Below are 18,732 nucleotides of genomic sequence, written 5' to 3' on the forward strand. Positions count from 1 at the left end.
AGTGTGGAAGAATAGTCTTCCCCAAGGAAGAACTGTTGTTGTTTGTTTTTTGGCCCTTTTGAGGGGCCTGCCACCCAGCTCCCAAATAAATGATTACATGGAGTCTTATTAAAACATACATGGGAACAAGGAAAACTGCAAACAGATTTTATTTCCTTCTTCACAAAGGAGGTCTACTGCTCAAGGTAACTATGATTATACTCATCAAATCAAATACTACCAGACTTAACATGTTGACTTGTGCTGACGTTTGTCACAGGCCACGTGACTGTCCTATGTGCTTGTTTATGGCTTAGAAGACACATTATCCTTCAGTGATAATTACCCCCCTATAAACACAACTGCCAGAGGACCCCGCAGAAATCAATCTCGGTCTTCAGTAATGGGGACAAATTCCTGAAATCTAGGGACCTGTTCTCCATAAATGCTAGGGCAAATACCGACCCATCAGATGGAAGCCAAGAGCCAACGCCCTGCTAATGGGATAGTCAACATGGCAAAGTAAGGAGATGCACTCTTCTATAAAGAGACCTTAAGGTCTAAGATCCTGGATTATGTCTCACTTTTTATCTCACCACACAGAGGATTCCTACTGACTTCAAAGAAAGTTCTGAGCAGCAAGTGAAAAAGAAAAAAAAAATAGAAAAGCAAGTTCAAAGGCTCAGTCAATAAAGTACTTGCAATGCAAATATAAGGACCTGAATTTGAACCCTAGAATTCATGTAAAAGCTGGGAGTGGCACTACATGCTTATAATCTAAGTGCTGGGGAGGCTGGGCTTGCTGGACAGCTAGTCTAGCCCTGTTCATGAGCTCCACATGCACGTCTTGAATCCCAGCACTTGGGAGGCAGAGCCAGGTGGATCTCTGTGAGTTCGAGGCCAGCCTGAGCTACAGAGTGAGTTCCAGGAAAGGCACAAAGCTACACAGAGAAACCCTGTCTTGAAAAAACCCCCCAAAAAAAGAGGTGCCAGGTAATTAAACATTCAGCATTGATCTAGGCATACAACACACACACACACACACACACACACACACACACACACACACACATCCCTCTATGAATATACACACACATTAGCTTATACCACAGACACATACAAAAGAAAGAAAACAGAAAAACAAAACCAAGGTCCAAAATTAGCCAGAAACTAAGAATAGAAGATGAACTTCTTTATTTATTTATTTTTTTAGTTAGAAGTAGGGGGTCTCACTCTGTTCTCCAGCCTGTGCTTGAGCATGTGAGCTCAGGTGATTCTCCTGCCTCAGCCTCTCCAACACGAGCTAGAACTACGGTGTCCCGTTATGTCCAGCTTGCTTCCTCGTGTTGATGTACAGTGTGGTGCACTGTCTCATTCTCTCATTCATCACCAACACTTCGGACTATCCGGGAGAGACAGAGGACATCCAGTAAGAGCTTCTCACTGATGGAGGCTCTGCATTATCAGACGCTAAGGGAGGCCGAGACACAGCTGAGAAGCCCGATGACAACAGGAAGCGACAAGAAGCATCCAGGACACAGTGTGCCAGTGAATGACTGAGCTCCAGCACTGGCCCTGCCACTGTGCACAGGACTCCGGGGCACAGGCCCGCTTCATCTCCTTCATCTCTAAACAGGGGAGGGAGGAGGGGAAGCCGATTAAGGATCCTCCAGCTTTACGGAAACAACAACAAGCTCCGGGAGTTGACACGCACACGGACGCTTTGGTCTGTGCTGCAGTCCATTTCCAGGGACACTGCACTTTCTGCGAAGCTTCAACTGAGGCCTGGGATTCTCCACCTTCTCATGTGCGTTCTCATGGTCTCATGAACATAAAGGCAGGAAATTCAATCCAAAGGAGCGGATTGAATTTCCTGCCTTTATGTTCAATATGTCCTTGAGTGCTTGGCCTGGAACTGAAGATTCTCTTACCTCAACTTCTTGGGTTTGGAATGAGAGGCATGCGTCATCATGCCTCACCCTTAAAGGTTATAATGGTTTCCATTTGTAACAACATATTTACTATTTCATGAAGCTCATGTCAAGCTGCACTGACCTGTTCACATGTGTCAGTATGAACAATAATCACATAATTTTACCTCTGCTGAAAAGTCATACACAGTTACTCAACCATGTTGTCAAAACTTCCAAAGTGTTGTTAACTGTTTAAAAAACAAGGGCATGCCCATCTGAAATGAGTATTTATTTATCTGTTTATCAAGACAGGGTCTCACTACATAGCCCTGGCTATCCTGGAACTCCCTATTGAGTAGGATGGCCTTGAATTCACAGAGTTTCACCTGCCTCTACCTCTACCTAGTGCTTGAATTAGAAATGTGTGCTACCATGCCCAGAAAATGAGCTTTCTTGAACACACAATTGACACATTTTTGTTTCTAATTTGATCTGTACCTTCTGATCAGACAGCACTGAATCCAGGCTACCTGATTTGTAACTACTGTGTGTGTGGGGGGGGGGGGGTGCAGATCACTCGGTCGCTGACCTATGGAAGCTCATCATTTATTGGAGGAAGGGGCAGACTTGAAAACTCAACTGCTCTGCAGCAGGATGAGAGTCCACGTTGAGCGACAGGACAGGAAAGTGGACAAGACAGGGCTCAATGACAGACATCTGAACTTTCACTCAACGAACAAAAATGTGCTAGGCAGGTGGGTAGGCAAAGTGGTCCCGTTTCAGAGAAGGGAATTAGAGAAACTGACCCGGAGCTCCCTTAGTTGATTGACAAGCCCCTGGTAGCGGTGAAGGGCAGGACTGCAGGGGAAGGGGATTGTCAGAGGCATGGAAACCAAGTCAGGTCCACCTCCACTGGAGACATGGGAGCAAGCGCTGTTTGAAGTATTGGCTCCCAGACCCACCCCAGGTTCTGAACGGACACCTCTGCAGCTGGGGCCCAACCCTGACTACAGGGCTTCCACGGATTCTGACATGGCTCCGGAATGCGTGAGGTGATGGAATCCCAGGATCCAGGCATGGTTCGTTGCTCTGGTCAAGAGACAACAGGAAGGTCACAGGGCAATTTCTATAGATCTGGGACAGTTATAGATGTGAGAGGGGAGATGAGAAGCAAAGCTTAGGATTCCTGACATATTTATGGCCAGGTGGCAGCTGAGAAAGTCAGGGCAGTGTAGACTATGCCAGCAAGAAGAGCAGGTCTAGAAGGAAGTGAGCAGGAGACGCTAAGCATCCCTGTGTAATGTACATTCTGTGTGAGATACATTCCTGTGCGAGATGCATCCCTGTGTGAGATACATCCCTATGTAATGTACATTCCTGCGTGAGATGCATCCCTGTGTGAGGTGCATCCCTGTGTGAGGTGCATCCCTGTGTGAGGTGCATCCCTGTGTGAGGCGCATCCCTGTATGAAGTACATCCCTGTGTGAGGCGCATCCCTGTGTAATGTACATATCTGTGTGAGGTACATCCCTGTGTAATGTACATCTCTGTGTGAGGTACATCCCTGTGTGAGGTACATCCCTGTGTGAGGTACATCCCTGTATGAGGTACATCCCTGTGTAATGTACATATCTGTGTGAGGTACATCACTGTGTAATGTACATCCCTGTGTGAGGTACATCCCTGTGTGAGGTACATCCCTGTGTGAGGTACATCCCTGTGTGAGGTACATCCCTGTGTGAGGTGCATCCCTGTGTGAGGTGCATCCCTGTGTGAGGTGCATCCCTGTGTGAGGTGCATCCCTGTGTGAGGTGCATCCCTGTGTGAGGTGCATCCCTGTGTGAGGCGCATCCCTGTATGAAGTACATCCCTGTGTGAGGCGCATCCCTGTGTAATGTACATATCTGTGTGAGGTACATCCCTGTGTAATGTACATCTCTGTGTGAGGTACATCCCTGTGTGAGGTACATCCCTGTGTGAGGTACATCCCTGTATGAGGTACATCCCTGTGTAATGTACATATCTGTGTGAGGTACATCACTGTGTAATGTACATCCCTGTGTGAGGTACATCCCTGTGTGAGGTACATCCCTGTGTGAGGTACATCCCTGTGTGAGGTACATCCCTGTGTGAGGTACATCCCTGTGTGAGGTGCATCCCTGTGTGAGGTGCATCCCTGTGTGAGGTGCATCCCTGTGTGAGGTGCATCCCTGTGTGAGGTGCATCCCTGTGTGAGGTGCATCCCTGTGTGAGGTACATCCCTGTGTGAGGTACATCCCTGTGTGAGGTACATCCCTGTGTGAGGTGCATCCCTGTGTGAGGTGCATCCCTGTGTGAGGCACATCCCTGTGTGAGGTGCATCCCTGTGTGAGGTACATCCCTGTGTAATGTACATCCCTGTGTGAGGCGCATCCCTGTGTGAGGTGCATCCCTGTGTGAGGTACATCCCTTATGTGAGGTACATCCCTGTGTGAGGTACATCCCTGTGTGAGGTACATCCCTGTGTGAGGCGCATCCCTGTGTGAGGTGCATCCCTGTGTAAGGTACATCCCTTATGTGAGGTACATCCCTGTGTGAGGTACATCCCTGTGTGAGGTACATCCCTGTGTGAGGTGCATCCCTGTGTGAGGTGCATCCCTGTGTGAGGTACATCCCTTATGTAATGTACATCCCTGTGTGAGGTACATCCCTGTGTGAGGTACATCCCTGTGTGAGGTACATCCCTGTGTGAGGTGCATCCCTGTGTGAGGTACATCCCTGTGTGAGGTGCATCCCTGTGTGAGGTACATCCCTGTGTGAGGTGCATCCCTGTGTGAGGTACATCCCTGTGTGAGGTACATCCCTGTGTGAGGTGCATCCCTGTGTGAGGTACATCCCTGTGTGAGGTGCATCCCTGTGTGAGGTCCCTAGGTGGGGCGTCCAGGAGGCTCTAGAGTTGCAGAGGAATTTCCAAGGCAAGAGACAGGGGGAGGAGTCACATCAGAGCTTAAGGCCACAAGCAAGTGCACAGAGAATGAGAAAAAAATTCTAGAATAAAGGTCTGTGCCTGGAGTTACCAAGGGGAGGAGGAGTAACGGCAGCAACCTGGGCAGGGAGGCAGGGGAGAGAAAACAGCCAGACACTGGGAATCAGCTGTGCCCTCCCTCTGTCCTTCCCTTCTTTCTTTGAGGGACTCGCTACCGTAAGAGCTGACTCAAGAACTTAAGTGTTCCCGGCCCACAGGGATCCCACAGTGTCTCTCCTTCCTTTCCAATGCACCTGCTCTCTCCCCCTGCAAATCTTCAAGGGGTTGCCCGACATCGAAACCGTGTGGGCCCCTCCCCTCACAAGTCCTTGGTGTCTTCCGGGGCTTTTTGTCTGCTTCCTCTAGCTCACCAGATCACCAGCATTAGAATCCTCACTAGGCAGCCGGCCGAGAGACTCCCCAGCCTCATGGGTGATCATCACATCGGAAGAGTTAAGTTGTGTGTGTGTGTGTGTGTGTGTGTGTGTGTGTGTGTGTGTGTGTTTAGTGTCTGACACGGTGTAGTCAGCAACAGCACTGACAATAACCACTAAGTTTTCCTCCCTTACAACATTAGAATTAAACCAAATTCAAGACAAAGGAACAATGATAATTAAGTCAGGAGCAGTTTACACTGAGAAGGCAAGGGTACTTCCAACCTATATACTGAGAAGATACAATGTCTTCTGGTCACTCTTAACTCGCTCTCACCAGCTTAACATTTGTAAACGTTACTTACTTGCTGTGGTGTATAAATGGTAAGTGTGTGAGTGCAGGCATGCACATACGCCATGCCATGTGTGTGGAGGTCTGAGGACAACCTCTGAAGTCAATTCTCCCCTTCTACCTTTACCCATGAGTTCTGGGGATTGAACTCAGGTTGCCAGCCTTCACAGAAAGCCCCTTTACCTGCTGAGCCATCCTGCCAGTGCCCACTAGCTTCATTTTCAAGTTATGCTAAAAAGCTATTTTCAAAATCTTTTTAAAAGGCAACATAAAACTATTTTAATGAAGAATAAAATACTAATCCAATGGCTCTTAAGTAGCTCAATAACCTCTGCTTCCAAACAAGTAACTACAATGAGTCCTTAGGAATCTCTAACAGGTCTACTTTGTATGTGTGTGTGTGTGTGTGTGTGTGTGTCTGTCTGTCTGTCTGTCTGTCTATCTATCTGTCTCAGGATTTCCACTAGCCAAAATGAACTTCCTTTCTAGTAAAATTCTACTATCACATCCCAGAAAAAAAAAGTATTAGTAAAATTAAACATATTTAGAATATCCATATTCCTAGAATCTATGGAACCAATGCTGCAATGAGGAAAGAGTCTTGGGTGATATCCTGGGAAGACTCGCAGAATAGAGGAGCACAAAATTTGGGTAAAAGATAAGACTCACATCCAGAAGAACTGGATCCCAGGGTGTGACACACACCCATAGTCCTAGATTCAGAGTGCTGTGGCAGGGATGGGGGGGGAGGTGCTGGATTACAGGCGTGCTCCCCCATTTATTTGATTTTCAAATTAATAACTTAAGCTCATTTAATGCTTCTATTTTTCTACAGTATTAAACAGTGTGAGACTGCAGGGGAAAGCAGCAATATTCTATTCCTTCTCTATTAAAGTGTGATCCATAGACCAGTCAAATTCCAGTCACCTGGAACTGGTAGGAAACAGAATCTCATGCCTTGGCCAGGAGCATTAACTCAGAATCCACATCATGTACCAAAAAAAAAAAAAAAAATTGACTTAATTCTTGAGTCTACCTGGAAAAATCAGCCACTTCTCTTTTCTTCTAACAGCATCTATATCTGTGTGATCTGCCATCATCAAAAGAAAAACACAAGTCTAATGACCCCTACCCAGACTAGCTTTGGGAGTTTATTCAAGACGTCAGCACAATGTCCTCAAGGGAACTCTCAAAACACTCCATCCTTCATCAATAACTAAAACCAATAGCTACAAATAAGCTCACTCTTATGGACCAGGCTGGCTTCAGACTCATGGACCTCAGCCTGCCACTGCCTGCGGAGTGCCAGGCTTAAACGCGTGTGTGCTACCTACCACTCGTGGCTGAGCTCCTTTCTTAAAAACATCCATTTCCACTAATACTCTAAGCTGTAATGCTGATTGTCAACTTCTCTTTACACAAAACAAAAGCTACGTCTCACTATACAGAATCACAGGCATGTTGGAATCACCCCCAGAAGGCTGATTTCAAGGTCTTGTGTCTCCCTCTACCTCTTACTAATCAACAATCTCCTCTCTCTGTGATGGAGAGTAAACACAGTGTCCCCTGAAGGCCTCTTCTAGTCTCTGCCCTCACACAGGATGTTCAATGTACAAAGTCAGCCACCTAAGGCAGAACCTAGGAAGGGACTTTCAAGACTTGGACAGAATAGGACAGGTACCTGAGAGGCACTCAAGAAAGTGAGGATGGGTTCTGCGCTGGTGGCTGAGGTGGGTCTGAGGCTCCTCAGAACCTCTTCCCCTTCCATAGGAGGAACTTCTGTTTTAACTCTCGTGCACTCAGGAGTGGGGATGGGAAATACACCCTGTGGACCAGCAGCGAGGGGAAGGCGGCCTTCACAAAGCACAGTGGTAGACGCAGACCTAGGTGGGGACACACAGGAGCGGGGGCAGAGCGATCGGCAGGCAGAGGGGAAGGGATCCTCTGCCAGCAAGAGAACAAGGGTAGGTTGAGTATCTGGTGACAGGAGGGAGCAGACAGCCTCAGAGTAGCTCAGACTGGTCTACTAACCCAGCTGTGTAACAGTCACGGGGGGCGGGGGCGGGGGCGGGGAGGTAAACAGCAGAGAGAAAAGCGTTTTGGTTGTGAGTCTAGACAGAGATCATAATAAAAGTGAAAGGGGAGAAAAGCATGCAGTTCCCTGCAACAGGCAGGAAGGGATGGCTTTGGAAGCTACAAAGGAAAAAAAAAAAAAAAAGGCTAAGTGAAAGCAGTTGGTTCCGTGGGAGATACAAGCTAGCGCCTGCTCAGACTGAGTTTTAACTTGGGAGGGTTAAGTGAAGTGTAAGATCCAGGCAAAGTCAATTTCCTCCCTGAGATGAGGCTAACAATAGCACCCAACCAAAAGAACCTAAGTGTTAAATGTGATAGAGGAGGGATGGGTAGGGGAACTGTGGTTGGTACGTAAAATGAATAAAAAAATGTTTTTAAAAATGTAAAAATAAATACACAAACAGATAAATAAAGTCAAAGTGCTGGCTACAGTGCCTGGTGCTTGGGAAACAGCCAATCATCACTCAGTACCCGTGTTACATGGCGAGGTGGGCAACGGTGTGTGATAACAGTGAAACTATCCTAGGGAAGAGATCCTCCTTCTACCCTCATTCTGTGACTCGAGTCCTGTGGTTCTAAGCTTTCCTTCCTCTCTAGACAGTTCAGTGCAAAGGGATGCTGTGAAGATGGGATATACGGGATTACGAAGTACTACTGCAGCCTCTCAGACTCCGTGGATGGCGGTGAGCTTCATCGTTGCTGGGTTTAAAAGTCTGACTCGCCGGGCGGTGGTGGCGCACGCCTTTAATCCCAGCTCTCGGGAGGCAGAGCCAGGCGGATCTCTGTGAGTTCGAGGCCAGCCTGGGCTACCAAGTGAGTCCCAGGAAAGGCGCAAAGCTACACAGAGAAACCCTGTCTCGAAAAACCAAAAAAAAAAAAAAAGTCTGACTCATAGTTTAAAAGCTAGCACAGCCGTGAAAGCCAGTTCAAGAGAAAGGGAAATGTGCAGTGGGGGAAAATATTTACATCCACAGAGAGGTCTGAAAGACGACATGATGCTGTATATCCTAGAAGTCAAGAGCAGAAGGCAGCAGTTCCCTCCTTTCCCTGTTTCATGAACTCTTAGTCTGGGAGTTACCCGTCCAGATGTCACTCAACGCTGCCAATGATCTCAAAGCTTTAAGAAAATCACAATGATGCTTCCCAGTTGTTAAGGGGCTCGTAGCATTTGCATCTGTGTGTGCACGCGTGTCTGCATGTGCGTAGTGTGAGCGTGGGGAGGGGCACTTCGGCTTCAACGGTTCTAGAAACTGACTATCCACTGCGCAAAATACCATCCCATCCTGAACTTTCACTAACAGTAGTTGGTAGCTCTTGGCAAACAAGTTCACCATCACTCTGAATATAATTTTTAACTGTTCTAACTACTCCATCTTATGGAAGACAACTTCATCTCAGAGTACATGTCTCATATCTTAAATATATACCCCCATATGTAGTGTCAGCATATAGATTTATCTAAGAAAATATCACCTTTTAGTTTATTTTTAAAAATATGTATGCGTGTTTTGCCTGCATATATGTCTGTATACCGCGCGCGCGCGCATGGCTGATGCCTACAGAGACCAGAAGCAGGGCACTGGATCCCCTGGAACTGGAATTACAGATGGTTGTGAGATGCCATGTAGGTGCTAGGAATTGAACCTCAGCCCTTGCAACTGCTAAGCATTTTCAGCCCCTAGTTTAATTTCATACACTAGACCTAATAGTAATGTTGAGCATTCTAGCTGTTTGTTGTTGTTGTCTGTGATTTTGGTCACATTTAGTATCTTACAGGAATGTCGATTTACTAATGCTATATAGGTAAAGTAGTAACGAAGACAGATTAACTACAGTGATGCACAGGTAAGAGGCATGGAAACTTCTTTCTTGGCTAGTGTAATCATGTCAAGAGCATCAGGCTGTGTCCGGACAGCACATTATCTCATTTCCACGAATCTTGGGGGCTTGTAAGCATATGGAAGGAAATAAAATGTTTCAGGCCAGTCTTCCAGCGTCGCTGTAAGACTAAAGCAAAATGCAAAGCCAAACTTTCTGCTTCCTTGCTTGCTGCTTGCTAGCCAAGCAGGTACTTCTTCAAGTCAGTCAACACTTTTGTATTCCCTTTATAAAAGCCATTTTACATTAAGCTGAAAAAAAAAATCATTTGTTTCACCGACCAATACTGAAGAGAGGTCAGGTTTAGGAATGCCATTATATTAATTTTATAGTATGTGGAATTCTTGCCCATGTTTTATTAGCTTCTATTAATTATACATAATAATGGGTTTCATTTTGATGCTTTTATACATGTATACAATATTCTTTAATCACAGTCCCCCATTCCCTTTCTCATCCCTCCTTCTCACTTCCACAGACCCTCATCCACTTTCATAATGTCTCTTTTTTTTTTTTTTTTTTTTTTTTTTGGTGTCCCAGTGAACTTTCCTGAGTGTGAGAATTTACCGTGACAATTGTGTTAAGTGCGTACCTGGTGTTAGCAAGCGTACTCGTAATGATGGACAGCCAGTCCCCGCAACTAGTTTCACATTGCAAAAGGGAAACTTCCTACCTCTTCAAACACCAGTTCCCCAGCCAGTTCCTTCTCTTTCCAGGCCCTGGCAAGCACTGATTTAATTCCTATTTCTATTAACTACTTTAGAAAGCTCATGTGAGTGGGATGAACATCTCTGTCCTGTTGTGTTGGAGCTCCTTAGAGGCATCCACGTGTAAAATACTCTTTTATCTCCATGCTACATGCTGCGTTCATCAGCTCACTCATCAGTGGACATATTCCAGTTGCTCCTGCCTCAGCTATGGTGCAATGCAACCATCAAGGAGTGGCCAGAAGATGAAATGCATTAGTACACATATGTGTGCCTGAGTTTGCATTTGATAAATAAAAATGAAAACAGAAATGCTTATTCCTGCAAATGTTCCAGTTCAGAATCACAAAGCTGGGTATTTTCTAAAGAAAAATAAGGCTAAAAATCTTGAGTTTAGACATATTTAAGTTATTGTTCTAGGGAAGATGAAAATTTGATAAACAGTGGCTTACACAGAGGATGTGACAATAGATGCCATGTACTCTATAGTTCAGTTTTCATATGGTACAGGTAACAAGAAGAGACCTGGGGATGAGCAGATGGCAGTGGCTAAGGAGCACTTGCTGCTCTTGAAGAGGAACTGAGATTTCTAGCACCTACAAGGGTAGCTCACAACCACCTGTGACTCCAGCTCCAAGGGCTCTGATTCCCTCTTCTGGCTCCCAAAGGTTCGTTCTCTCTCTCTCTCTCTCTCTCTCTCTCTCTCTCTCTCTCTCTCACACACACACACACACACACACACACACACACACACACACGCACACACATGCACGCACGCACGCACGCACGCACGCACGCTCATAAGTAAAAATAAATTAAATCCTTAAGAAAAGGGACACAAAGAAACACTGACAAGTTGCCCCGACTACACAAGGAGCCATCTTCAGAAGCGGCATACCACATGATAAGAACATAGTTGAGATCACTTTATACTTTTTTGTTATTGCCCCTGTTTTTAGTAAACTAGTTCATTCATGGTTATTCAAGGACTACTGAGATAATTAAATAGCTATGACGATGTTGTGCCACACACAGTGCTGTTTCAGGTAGCTGCCCAGTGCCTCTACCCTTTCCCTATTCCTCTCCTTGGCTCTTGCAGAATAGGCAAGACAAGGCAAAAATGATTAATTACAAATCCACTATTTTTACTAATTGAGAGGTATTAAAAGGGTTTTGGAGAACATTTAAATCATAAAAAAGATTTTCAGAGTAATAATTGACATATGTGTCTTTGAAATTGACCTCTCTATTCAAAGAACAGAAAAGTAGCATCTACACAGAACTATGGATCCAGCTGGGCATGATGGTGCATGCCTTTCATCCCAGGACTCAGGAGGCAGAGGTAGACAGATCTCTGTGAGTTAGAGGCCAGCAAGGTCTATATAACAGAACTATGGGTCCAGGAGGATCCAAAAGGATTATTTTCTAATTTAATCCTCGGAATTTACAGATGAAAATGTTGAGGGTTGAGGTGACAGGGACTTGTCCAAACTCTCACACTCAGTGGCAGTAGCCTTGTCACTGAAGCCGGGCCACCTGAATCCCAGCCCTACCCTCGACTCCCATATCACAATATTTCTGCATGTACAATGAGAAGACATGATTGACTATCTGACTATGTATCTCTGCTATGTGCTACTAAATGATTTGATAGTCGATTCATTAGATTTAGTGGACACCAACTGAAATTACAATTGATAAAGGTAATTGTAAAAAAAAAAAAAACTTTCTGCAGGGCTGGGAATAAAACTCAATGGTAGAACGCTTGCTTAGCATGTATGAGGTCTGAAGTTCAATTCCAACCCCGCCCCCCCACCCACACATACACAAGTGGAGGTGGGTGGGCACCTTTTGGTAATTTAGTGTCATCTAAAACTGTATCAGCTCATTTCACTAATCAAAATTATATGAGATTGCCAGGTATGGTGGTACCTGACTGAGATAGGAGAATCACAGGGTCAAAGACTGAACCAGAGCAGTGAGACTCTCTTTCAATAATGGAAAGCAAAGCTAGATTAAGGGGATTGTCTTCTGCCACTTGTGTGAGAGCAAGAGAGAGATTCTCTAAGGCATGTTGAGGGGGAAACCATAAAATGAGGAGGCAGATCATAAGGATGATTTATATAATTCAGGACTAAAGTCATAAAAAAGAATGGCTCAAGGTAACAGGAAAGCAATTGCTAAAGACAGGGTTTCATGTCAATGGACCCACAGTTGCTCCAGCCCGCCATGTAGGTAAGGGTTTGGGAAGCAGAGCTATATGCTATCTAGAGAGGTAAGCAGAGGAATACGAGCAAGGCAATGCTGTAAGAAGAAAGCTAGATGGGCGGACATTCCATTTACTGGAGGACCAGGGACTTAACCAAGCTGGCTAGAGCTGCAGGCCTGTGGGTAGAGAAATACACCCCGAGCACAACAGAAAGCTAATCCAGAAGCTATGTATATCCCTCCTTCTCATTTCTAAGTTCAAAACCCATATGATTTTTAAATAATAGACTCTGGTACAGAAAAAGCTTGGCTTATTTTATAGGTGGAATGTGGTAATACCTGGAAAAAAAGAGGTACTGAAAGTGAGGAATGATGAAATTCATTAAATAACTCCTGTCTACATGGAAACATATCCTTAACTCTAGAGTCGTGGCTCAGATGAAAAACCATACTCGCCGGGCGGTGGTGGCGCACGCCTTTAATCCCAGCACTCGGGAGGCAGAGCCAGGCGGATCTCTGTGAGTTCGAGGCCAGCCTGGACTACCAAGTGAGTCCCAGGAAAGGCGCAAAGCTACACAGAGAAACCCTGTCTCAAAAAAACCAAAAAAAAAAAAAAAAAACAAAAAAAAAACCCATACTCATGTTAAATCATTCACAGGTGACATTATTACATGACTTAAGGAAAAACGAAACACTGAATGTTCAAAACGATGACCCAGTACTTTGTCCCTTACAAGACCACAAAACCATTGTCCAAGACCTGTCCCCCTGTCACCCTAATTGAAAGACTCTAACCACACAAAATTATCCTGAAACCAGTCTCAGAACTGCCCCGTTTGCCCTGCCAGGATCTGTCCATGAGGGGTGTTTTGCTATAAGCTGTGGATGGAGAAGGTACAGGAATATCAGCCATTTAAGTCCAAAGGTGTACTCTATCAAGTCAGACTATGGTAAAGGAAAAATATCAACCTACCAATCCCCCTAAAGCTGTGTGAGCCCCCCAGAAGCTTCATGGAGGCTATGAGACAAGACTTCAAGAACAATACTGGCCAGGGGAGAGTCTAGAGCTGGCCATATTCCACACACTTGTTTTCATGCTATTGTGCAAGCCCGTAATCACAGTACTTGGGAGGTGAACGCATAAAGATCTTGAGGCTAGCCTTAGCTACACTGTGAGTTCAGAGCTGGCCTGGTTCACATATCAAGACTATACCGCAACCCCAATCCCTTGCAAAGACAGAGGTGGAGAGAGAGAGAGAGAGAGAGAGAGAGAGAGAGAGAGAGAGAGAGAGAGAGAGAGAGAGAGAGAGATTGTTTCGTATCAGATGTCCAGAACTTAAAATGTCTGTTCTAATATGTGTGTGTGTGTGTGTGTGTGTGTGTACATACACATATTCATATTTCCCAGGCTAATCCAAACACAAAACCTACTTTAGAAATTAACACAGATGAAAACTACACATTAACTATGTCAAATGAAATGAATATCAACACACTGTACAACACTGAAAACCTGTATTCCTCCTCAGCAGCCTGGCAAGCCATAGGATAAACCTCCTCTGACTCCACTTTACTAAGGCTGAATTAAGCATCCCCTCCCACAGCAGGCTTAAATGACTCACTGGTCCTTTAGCAGCCCCAGTTTCCCTGGTTCAGTTCCCAGTTCAGCCCCTGCGCCCTTTGCTTTTGGCACCTTTGCCCTAGTCTACCAACTCAAACATTTTTCTGACTGTTCCCATCAGCTCACTCCCTGCCAGGGTAAGGAACCTGTGGGAAATTGATAAATGCTCATAAAACAGAGCCAGTTAGTCTGCTGCTTTCGCCATTCACGACTGACACATAGGGTGGGGACACGAGATAACAGCAGAGAAGAACTCTTCTGATTGTCCCGAGGCCCTCAAACCAGGATTTCAAGGGGGGCAGAATAGCAGTGATTCCCTAGACTTCCTACGTTTGTGGCTAATGGCCTCTATCTCTGATCTGTATTCTGCATGGCAAGTACATGTGCAACAAAGAACTATATGTGACCTAAGTGCATTTGCTTATACAGTACAAACTGGGCTTCTGAAGTCTCTCATATCTTATAGGAAACACCCTCCCTCCTATATGCCACTCATCTCATCCCCTTTGCTTTCTGCCTCTTGCAAAGTGAATTCAAGAAGCCGGCTGTTTATTCTAATTTCAGTGACACATAAACAAGTACCCATGATCTACGAAGTAACTAAGCACCCAGAAGGAAAAGGGCAGCAACGGATAAAGTGAACAATGTAGCACTTAACAGATGGGTAGACTGTTTAGACGTGTCAGTTTAAAGTTTTGTATATGAGTTTAATTAGTTACACTTTTTGAGTCTAATCAGTTTCACACATTCAAAGTCAGAGAAGAAAAAAACAAACGCAAAGGCATCAGAGCTGTAACTCCAAGACGGGCAACTGGAGTGAAGTTTCCCATCAGTCCATGCTCTCCTCCAATATAAATGACAGTAACTTTCCTGTTGCATGCATCTAAATGTTTAGTTTAGGACATTCAAGTTTATTTGTACTGGTTTTTCTTAAGTACAGTCTTTTAAATCTTAAATTTCCACATATAAAGTGTTAATGATACAAGAAGAGAGTGACACTGTTCCTGTGAGCACAGAAATTCGTTGTTTGCTGGATAAATGCTGTTGAAAAGCCCAGGGTGTAGACCTCCCTTTGGCCGTGTTTTACTAAAATACATCAACTGATAGAACAGCTCGAAATTATATTTTACCAGGAGCTATTTGTTTTAAGCAAAAATGTCTTAGGCTGTCAGACAGACTCTACAAACCTGTAACCTTCTTACAACAACGCAAACACAGAACTCCTTTACTTGTGCTGGTGTAGGAACATCAGGAAGAGAAAAGCCCGAGGAACTAGTAAAAGGAAAAGAAACCAGCATACACACACCTACAGTGAGGGACTCAGGGCATGGCGCCTAGCTCAGCTTGCTTTTCCTGAATAATGGCAGCCTTTCATCAGACTCCGCACCATTTCTCAAGAGCATCCCTGTCTCCCACCCATTTTTATTTCCCTCTTTCCAAACATCTGACTCATGCACTTTTCTTCAGCATCACTGGATATGCCTCCCTTCCTACTGTTGCCCCCTCAGCCAGACTTCCAATATTCATGGCAGAAATAAATGTTATTGGAAGGGGGGGGGGCAATGGGACCTGGTTCCCAGAAAGAACGTGGAGCACATGGAAGTGTAAGAGAAGCACAGGAGCTCCCGATGTGAAAGCAAAACAAACACACACACAAACAAAAAGCCTGAACAATGGTCCTCCTTATGCTGCAGCAAGGCCAAACAGACTCTAGCCACTGAGCCTCTGGTGGGTTAAGGAGCACCTCCGTCTGCACTAGGCAGCTCATTGCAGAAGCAAGGAAGCAGTCTCAGGTTTCGTAAGTGGATAGTCAAGAGCATGGATGAATATCTTCCCACTGACCTGCTAGTAAGAGGTCACTTGAGTGCCCCTGTGTCTACTCATTTCTCAAGCCTGGTCCATGAAAGTTTACTATTTTATAGGTCCCTCAAAGCATATGAGCAAGCTTTCACTTGAGTGGACACACAAGACTTCCAACTCCATTCACGATCTTTTTCACTGAACCCCTACAGGAAGCTCTGCTCTAGCTCTGCTCTCAACTTTTCTTTCTGAGGCTTGGGAGATGAGAACGCTCCAGGATAGGAAGGAGCTGAGAGACAGGACTGGGAACTCCTAGGTGTGGCTCTGGTGGCAAGGCAGCTGGAGGACCTCAACCATGTTGTCACCTGCCAGCGAGCATGTCTGATGTTCAGCTCTGCACAATTGTGTAAGGGGATGCTCTGATGCAACGTTCAGAGCAGTATCACAGAGATGAAGGGAAGGGTGCTTCTTCCCCAGGTACTGCAGGTATCAGTGTGATAGCCTTAAAGAAAAACTCAAGAAAGACATGTCCCATTTCAACTGTCTTTAAGCCATCTCCAGCTGTGATGCCTGGGAACTACTGCTGCCTCTCCTAGTGTCAAATTTGTGATCTCCTGAGAAATACCGCGCTTTTCTAAACAAGTCAATGAAGCCTCCATGGCCAAAAAAAAAAATCGTTTGTCTCATACAGAAACAATTCCAGCAAGCATTTTGTCCACAGCATATACCTCAAATGTCACACTGTATTCATGCTCTAACACACTGTCTCATTTGCCCTAGCAACAAACACAAAAACTACAAAAGAAACTTTTCATTTCTAAAGAGGACAGCTATCCTAACCTATATTGCTAACATCCTCCGCTGCCAGGATACAAAGTCGCACTGCAAAAGGGCAACAAAAATTTACACCATAAAACCATTCCTAGAATCCTTTCAACTTGATGCTTAAGATTTTGAAAACTTTTTAAAAGCAACAAAGCAAATGAAGAAATGGTAAAACGTGAACATTTATGTTACAATCACTTCTCCTAGGAAAACTCCGTAAGTCACCCAAATGACTGTCCTGCCCCACAAACGGAACAGTTAAGGGGAAAGTTCGCCAATTTCAGTATGCTGTACTTATGCAGGCTTCTGGGCCAACCTCTAGGTGCTGCTGCGGAGACCCCCTTCTCAATGACTGCCTTCCTTCCCCTCCCCGTGACGGCACTGCACTGCGCAAAGCATCACCATGAGTCGCCTAACAGATTTGCTACTGGGGAGCCACAAAAACTAACGTTCCTCGGAGAGCTAACTAATGATATTTTACTTTTCGGTTGAAATTATACTACAGAGAGGTTGGCTAAATGGAGGGATATATGAGCATTTTGTCAAATCCTTCAAGAAACTCAAATAGCAGAGTCAGGTACAATCGGAGCCCTCCTCTGTTTCCAGGCCTCTCTTTCTACAAGGAGTGTCAGTACATAAGGGAGTATGAGGCGAGCTTGGGAAACCAGGGCGTCAGGGCGCGGTGGTTCCTTGGCTGCACCCGCAGCATCTGATAAGTCAGCTCCTGCATCCGCGAAGCTGATGAGATGGGGAAAGTGGGGGGAGGGAGGAGGACGCCTTAACGTTCGCATCTGATTAACCAGTGCACAACCGCGGCGCCCGCGCCCCATCTGCGGGGACCCGGGCGCCCCAACAGACTCAGGGCGCCGGGTGCGGGGCGCAGGGCCTTGCCTGGCGCTGAGGCCGGGGACTGACGTCTGCGTCGTGGGCGGCCCGCAGAGCACCCATCGAGGATGGGTGAGGCCCCTTGCCTGTACCTGCGATGGACCACGTCCAGCGGTAGAACTCCACGGTGTCGTTGAGCGCGGTGGACATCGCGTTCAGGACGCTGCCGGGCTCGGAGTCCAGCAGCCCCATCGTGGCGCGGAGAGGTTGCGAGCCGCGGCGAGAAGAGAGGCCCCGGCGAAGGACGGTGGGCGGCTGCAGCGGGGACCCTGCTGGCAGCGGCGTCTCCTCCTCCTCCCGGTGCCGCGGCTGGGGATGCAGGCGGCGAGCAGCGGAGAGCAGCGGCGACAAGAAGGCGGAGGGCGATGGAGGAGGAGGAGGAGGAGGAGGACCCGCCGCGAGCGCCCAGCGCTGCTCCTCTCTGTCGCCGCGCGCTGCCGCAGCTCCAATCCCCTCGCCCTCATCACGTGGCCGCGCGGGGCGGGGCGTCGCCTCCTCTCGCCCCGGGCGCGGGGATGCTGCGGTCGCGAGTGGTGGCCGGTCTGCGCAGGCGCACTAAGGCCGGGTCCCCGGCCGCCACCCGGGGTGGCGAGAGCGCCGGAGGGGGACACCTCGTACCCAGTCCACCTCCCCGCTTCTGTGTCCTCCTTTCCTGCTCGCCCACGGTTACCTCTGCTCCGCCGGATGCATCGTGAGAAACTGGACCGAAAAGAAGGGGAGTTTGTGGACAAACATGAGTGGGCGAGGCGTTTCGGGTCCCTGCCTGTCATTCACCTCCAATTTCACCTGTGCTTTTTGCTGTCTTCGCCTTTGGCACGTGCTTGTCACCCAGACAAGGAAATGCCCGGCGGTTTCACTCTAAAGGAATGTCATTTGTCTCCATGCAGCGGCTGTGGCAGTAGTCCGTGGTCATCCCCTAAATACATTAGCGTGTAGTTAAACCCTTGCGTGTACTGGAAAAGTGGACTCCACGTACATGGACCCATCTAAGCAATGTGATTGTGCCGAATTAGGCTACTGGTAGTTCAGAGAAGAGGGAGCCGTAAGAATAGGTTGAGAAGTCAGCTTGGTCAGTCTCAAAGGATGATGCTGTCAGGAGACAAAGAGCAATTG

At 46.6% G+C, this 18,732-nt stretch overlaps 1 protein-coding gene across 1 annotated transcript in view; it reads right to left on the reverse strand.

The window, feature by feature from the left end:
- Elovl4 (ELOVL fatty acid elongase 4) overlaps nucleotides 1-18,038 on the reverse strand; it is a 30,620-nt gene extending 12,582 nt beyond the window's left edge. The window contains exon 1 of the mRNA XM_059268302.1: nucleotides 17,712-18,038. Coding sequence (XP_059124285.1) covers nucleotides 17,712-17,811 — 100 coding nt within the window. The 5' untranslated portion in view covers nucleotides 17,812-18,038. The remainder of the gene's footprint in view (nucleotides 1-17,711) is intronic.
- Nucleotides 18,039-18,732: the final 694 nt, after the last annotated feature.

This window comes from Peromyscus eremicus, chromosome 7 (assembly GCF_949786415.1).
Source record: "Peromyscus eremicus chromosome 7, PerEre_H2_v1, whole genome shotgun sequence".
NCBI classification, from domain to species: Eukaryota; Metazoa; Chordata; class Mammalia; order Rodentia; family Cricetidae; genus Peromyscus; species Peromyscus eremicus.